The following is a 6,335-nucleotide window of genomic DNA, read 5'->3' as shown; positions in this document are numbered from 1 at the left end:
AAAGAGTATTGGTGCTAATTTTAAAGGACAAAACTCTGCTGTGGAAAGGTAATCTATATCTGTATATATTTTTATTTTTTCAGTAAACTTTCAAAAACCTAACCGCTGATGTAAGAGGCTTTTCTGTCAGAAAGCTGGTCCAGCAGGTGTAAACTTTGTACTTTGGCTCAGAAAACAATGTTGGTAACAACCAGTCGAGTGGCATCAGGTCTTGCTAAGTGGAGGCAGCCCTTACTGCTATTAAGAATTGGATGTCAATAGAGACTCTTTTTTTTTTTTAACCAGCTGCTCCTAATTGCCCCACCATTTAGCCACCGAACAAAGGGCTATGGGGCTTTTGCCATTTTACTGGCAGCCTTTGTTTTAGAAGCCTTTGAAGTTAAAATCTAAGCCACAAATCACTTATAGGTTTCTTTCTTGATGGCTTAGGTAAAGTCCAAGAGACTATTTTGCACCTAGTAGCCACAAATCAATTATTAATGTCTCAAAGAAGTCCATCAGTGCCGTGATTCTATCTTATATGAACATCTGTCTTAGCTGCTGGTAATCAAGCTAAAACAAATCATTCAACAATTCAAATCATCACTGTAAAAAATTCTAACACTGGTAAAACATGATTACATGGTTTTCCTTTCCTCTTAATTAGGAAGGTGGGATTGTAAAATAGTTTTTCTGAGAAGTCTTTTTTTCTCTCTTATTTATTCATCTCTACAGAGAGAACAAGAATACCTCAGAGGTTCCCAGTGATCAGCCTCCCCAGGAGCATCAAGCACACCTGGACTCCATATTTATGGTCTGTAAATATACAAACAGTACTTTACATCTGTTCACAGTCATTTCTTAAAAATTTTATGCATGTTCTTACAACCAAACACAGAAGCAAAAAGCGTGACTATTTTTGAAAATAGCTTCAAAATTCAGATGGTGCAGCAGCAAAAATATAACTGTATGGTATTTACATTGTATTTCAAGCTCTAATATTTCTAAACCACTTGTTAGTTTTATTTAAAAAATACTTTTAAATCGTTACAGAAAGTTGTATTATAATAAAGTGGAAGCAACTGGAAATGAAAGTCTGACTGCACTGTGCCAAATGTAAAGTTTAGTGGAGGTTTGATTATGGGATTTGTTTGTTTTTCAGGGTTGGGGTTCGGCTCCTTAGTGCTGATCCTGTGTTTTTTCACAAAATTGTGTGGTATGACCAAAGGTCTCCACTTTGGTGTCATCCATTCAGAGTCTTGTGGTTTGTTTGGATGCAGCTTTACAAACCTAAGCTGTGCTGTTTTCTTCTCAGAAAGGAGAGCTTTCTCCTGACAACCCTTCTAAACTTGCAATATTTGTTTCTCCTTTTTCTAAATGTACTGTCATAAACTTCAACTCTTTAGCTCTTGTGTTTTTTTTGCTGTTTCTTTGAGAATTGTACAGTCTAACCAGGTTTGCCGCGACATCCACACCTTGGAAGACTAGCAACTGACTTATTATTTTCCACTTGTGAATAATCTTTAGGATGATGGCCTTCAAATTGTTTTCAACTTGCTTTAAAACTCTTCCCAGATTGATGGGTGTGAATGCCCACATGAATGCAGCATTGAGTGCAAAACAAAAGAAATGGTGTATGCAGATCTGCAGTGCTCAGCAGGAATCTTAACATTCCCTGAGACATTTTCCTCCATCACCAAGGTCTAAAGTTAATTTATTCAGCTTTTAAGGGGGATCTAAAAACAGCAAACTGACACCACACGAAGCCCTGGAATGATGTATAAATAAAACAGATTTTAATTCCAGCTGGATTGTAATTGTTTTCAACATGGTTCTGATGTTTGTATCTATGATTTCAGATTTATTGAGTCATTCATATAAATTTCTGTTCCAGCTCCTGGAGGAGAAAATCATCACTTTTGTGAAGAATGAGTTAAAGAAGATCCAGACAGTTCTGTATCCAGATTATTCAGAATGCTTAAACTGCCAGACGGAGGATAAGGAGATTTTGGAGTGTGAGGATGAAGAGCAAAGGCGTACCAACAGAGAGGCATTTATAAAGATCACACTGCAGTTTCTGAGAGGAATGAAGCAGTATGAGCTGGCTGACCGTCTGCTGAGCAGTAAGAGGATTTTTCTAAACATAGAAGCTGCTGGTTATACTAAGACATTTACTAATGTCTGAAGGATTACACCAGCACATATGTAAACACTCATTCTTTAGAAGAATTAAATGGTGGGATATTTAATATATAACTTAATCAGGTAACATATTGTCTGTTTTCAGGCAGATTTGCTCCAGTTTGTCAACATAATCTTAAATCTCAACTGAAGAAGAAGTTCCAGTGTCTGTTTGAGGGGATCGCTAAAGCAGGAAATCCAACCATTCTGAATCAGATCTACACAGAGCTGTACATCACAGAAGGGTCTGCAGAAGTCAATGATGAGCATGAGGTCAGACAGATTGAAACAACATCCAGGAGACGAAAACCAGATGGACCAGAAACAACAATCAGACAAGAAGACATCTTTAAAGCCTCACCTGGAAGAGATGAACCAATCAGAACAGTGCTGACAAAGGGAGTGGCTGGCATTGGGAAAACAGTGCTAACACAGAAGTTCACTCTAGATTGGGCTGAAGACATAACTAACCAGGACATCAAGTTCATATTTCCATTCACTTTCAGAGAGCTGAATGTGCTGAAAGAGAAAAACTTTAGCCTGCTGGAACTTGTTCATCACTTCTTTACCAAAACTAAAGAAGTAGGAATCTGCAGCTTTGAAGACTTCCAGGTTGTCTTAATTTTTGATGGCCTCGATGAGTGTCGACTTCCTCTGGACTTCCACAAAACTAAAATCCTGACAGACCCCACTAAGTCCACCTCAGTAGATGTGCTGCTAACTAACCTCATCAGAGGGAACCTGCTTCCCTCTGCTCACCTCTGGATAACCACACGACCTGCAGCAGCCAATCAAATCCCACCTGGGTATATTGACATGGTAACAGAGGTGAGGGGGTTCACTGACCCACAGAAGGAGGAGTACTTCAGGAAGAGATTCAGAGATGAGGAGCAAGCCAGCAGGATCATCTCCCACATCAAGACATCACAAAGCCTTCACATCATGTGTCACATCCCAGTCTTCTGCTGGATCGCTGCTACAGTTCTGGAGGATGTGGGGAAGAAGAGAAAAGAGGAAACAAGGACAGCACTACCTACAACCCTGACTGAGATGTACATCCACTTCTTGGTGGTTCAGGCAAAAGTGAAGAAGGTCAAGTATGATGGAGGAATGGAGACAGATCCACCCTGGAGTCCAGAGAGCAAACAGATGGTTGAGTCTCTGGGAAAACTGGCTTTTGAGCAGCTGCAAGGAGACAACCTGATCTTCTATGAATCAGACCTGACAGACTGTGGCATCGATATCAGCGCCGCGTCAGTGTACTCAGGAGTGTTCACACAGATCTTTAAAGAGGAGAGAGGACTGTACCAGAACAAGGTGTTCTGCTTCATCCATCTGAGTGTTCAGGAGTTTCTGGCTGCTCTTCATGTCCATCTGACTTTCATCAACTCTGGAGTGAATTTACTGGAAAAGCAACAGGAAACCACCCAGAATTTGCAAGAAGAAGAATCTGCAGACACTTGCTTGTACAAGGGTGCTGTGAATAAGGCTTTACAGAGTTCAAACGGAAAACTGGACTTGTTCCTCCGCTTCCTCCTGGGTCTTTCACTTCAGACCAATCAAAGTCTTTTACATGGGCTGCTAGAACAGACAGGATGTAGCTCACAGACCAATCTGGAAACAGTTCAACACATAAAGGAGAGGCTCAGTGGAAATCTATCTGCAGAGAAAAGCATCAACCTGTTTCACTGTCTTAATGAACTAAATGAACATTCTATATTGGAGGAGATCCAACAGTCCCTGAGATCAGGAAGTCTCGCTGCTGATAAACTGTCTCCTGCTCAGTGGTCAGCTCTGGTCTTTATCTTATTATCATCAGAAAAAGATCTGTTTGTGTTTGACCTGAAGAAATACTCTGCTTCAGAGAAGGCTTTCCTAAGCCTCCTGCCAGTGATTAAATGCTCCAGCATAGCGCTGTAAGTCATAAAGTTTTCATGATTTAAACACACTGTTTTTGTTATTCTGTTTAGCACAGTTGTGTGCTGTCTAGTTTGATGTAAGATTTATGTGCCAATTAGAAGCTGCACTTAATGTATAAGCTCATTGTGTCATCGGGTTTCTTAGGGTAAACTGGTAACGATTTAGCATGTGTTAAGTTGATGATTTATATAGTCCATGTATAATCAAAAGTTCATGCTGTGCAGTCACATATTATTATTTTCTTGTCCATTGTTGTCTCCTCAGACTTGGTGGATGTAACCTCTCAGACAGAATCTGTGAAACTCTATCCTCACTACTCAGCTCCCGTTCCTCTTGTCTGAGAGAGCTGGACCTGAGTAACAACAACCTGAAAGACTCCGGAGTGAAAGTACTGTCTGGGGGACTTGAGGGTCCACACTCTAAACTGGAAAAACTTAGGTTACGATTCTTCAAATCTTTCATGATATGTGTAAAATTGTTCTAGTTGAGATCCTAGATATTACATATTAAATTATCAGGACTTTCTCACTACTTTCTTTTCATGTGGTCTGTTTAGGATCTTTTTTTTCTCTTTAATTAAAGAAATGACACTCATGAAGCACTTTGAGAGTTCAGGTAGAGTAGACAAGCGCTATCTAAGAACCAGTACATTTACCATTTACCACGTGAGCACCAGTTCAATTTTTTCTAATTGTTTAATAGTTTCTGTCATGTATGCTGTCTGCAGATTGTCAAGTTGCTCAGTCACAGAAGAAGGTTGTAGTGCTCTGACATCAGCACTGAACTCCAACCATTACCACCTGAGAGAGCTCGACCTGAGCTACAATAATCCAGGAGAGGCAGGGGTGAAGATGCTGAAGCAGCTCCGACTGGACACACTCAGGTGTGCAGAGGCTGTTTGCAGCCACAGTGTCTGATAGAGGAAGATGATTTTGAAAGTTTTTCTTACAGTCACACATAAAGTAGCCTTTTTCATTTAGCTCATTACAGGAATTCTACTTGAACGTGAACAAGAAATAAGTGAAGGGTTTGTGAATCTGTAGCTTCGTAGTCTCACGCAGCCTATTTGTCCATATGCTTATGAATATAAATGCGAACCGAATAAGCAGAGGGTATGTTTTGAGGATTCATATGTTCCCCACCACCTCTGGATAACAAGCCATGCCAAGTGTTTTGGGAGGGGTTTGTTTTGTTGTTGTTTTTTTGTTGTTTTTTGTACTGGTTTACTACTTTACAAATGACTAAGCTGCTAATGTTTTATTACTATATTTGGCTGCTTTTAATGATATGGACAAGGAGGATTGAAAGTGGACTGCATTACTTTGAACCGCTATTTCCAAAGAACATGCTTAGGTTGGGCGATATGTAAAAAAAACTTCCAACCGATGCAGGTGATATATTCACGTATGCACAGACTTTTTGATGGGCAGAGCAATGTAATGATGCACATATTGATTTGCGCGTTTAGAACACAGATGAAGTCCAAACATGGACAAAGTAATTGCCAAATTGCACACTGGAGGAAAAGGCACAGATAGAAATAGACTGTTACCTCAGTGAAGAGTTGTTTGGTCGAGTGTGTAAAACAGATAAACACTGGAAATGCCTGTAAACACGGTTATAGTGGAAAAAATAAGCCAGTTTCTCTTTGTTTCCTTCCCCACCATAGTGGGTTTTTTTATTTGATAAAATGCTTTTGGTTTTTTTTAACATAGGCTACTGCTGTTCTTTCTTTCTCTTATTTGAGTAAATCGCTCCAGCACTCTAAGGAGGGTGCATTTGCTCACAGCTGAAGGAGGGTGACGTTAAAACAGCGCTATTATTTGTTTCTGTTGACTGCTTCTGTTAGCTTCAGCCAACATTATTAGCAAATAAATAAATAAATCACCCTTGTAAAAACGATTGAGCTTTTTTTGTCAATAGTCGATATATTCCTCCAATCGCCCAGCCTTAGTGCATGCAAATAATTTGTATTTCAGTTCTCAACTTTAGACTTTAACTTTGTTATACAGGTAAAACAATTTATTGCAATTAAATTACAATCAATTGATTATTATTGTATTCACCCTCTGGAGTCGACAGACGCACCGGCGCATCAAAATCACATGACCAATTTAAGACGACACAGCTACAAGATGTTGCGACTCAGTCTCCATTTCAATTTGGGTCGAGAGTACGGACTTCAAACGATATACCAGTTTTTGAATTGTGTCAATGGGCCACGTAAAGCCAGGGTTATGATAAAAAATACACGC

General features: G+C 39.7%; 1 protein-coding gene across 1 annotated transcript; it reads left to right on the top strand.

Moving 5' to 3' along the window:
• Positions 1 to 6: 6 nt before the first annotated feature.
• Positions 7 to 6,327, top strand: LOC102305596 (protein NLRC3-like). The gene is made up of 6 exons (XM_005953301.3): positions 7 to 48; positions 715 to 793; positions 1,874 to 2,102; positions 2,267 to 4,076; positions 4,345 to 4,518; positions 4,808 to 6,327. The coding sequence occupies exons 2-6, from the start codon at positions 791 to 793 to the stop codon at positions 4,995 to 4,997; spliced, it is 2,406 nt and encodes an 801-aa protein (XP_005953363.2). The 5' UTR covers positions 7 to 48; positions 715 to 790; the 3' UTR covers positions 4,998 to 6,327.
• Positions 6,328 to 6,335: the final 8 nt, after the last annotated feature.

This window comes from Haplochromis burtoni, unplaced genomic scaffold (genome assembly GCF_018398535.1).
Source record: "Haplochromis burtoni strain Fernald_Lab_line unplaced genomic scaffold, NCSU_Asbu1 Contig_3624, whole genome shotgun sequence".
Lineage (NCBI taxonomy): Eukaryota > Metazoa > Chordata > Actinopteri > Cichliformes > Cichlidae > Haplochromis > Haplochromis burtoni.
This window is presented reverse-complemented; position numbering and strand designations above follow the sequence as displayed.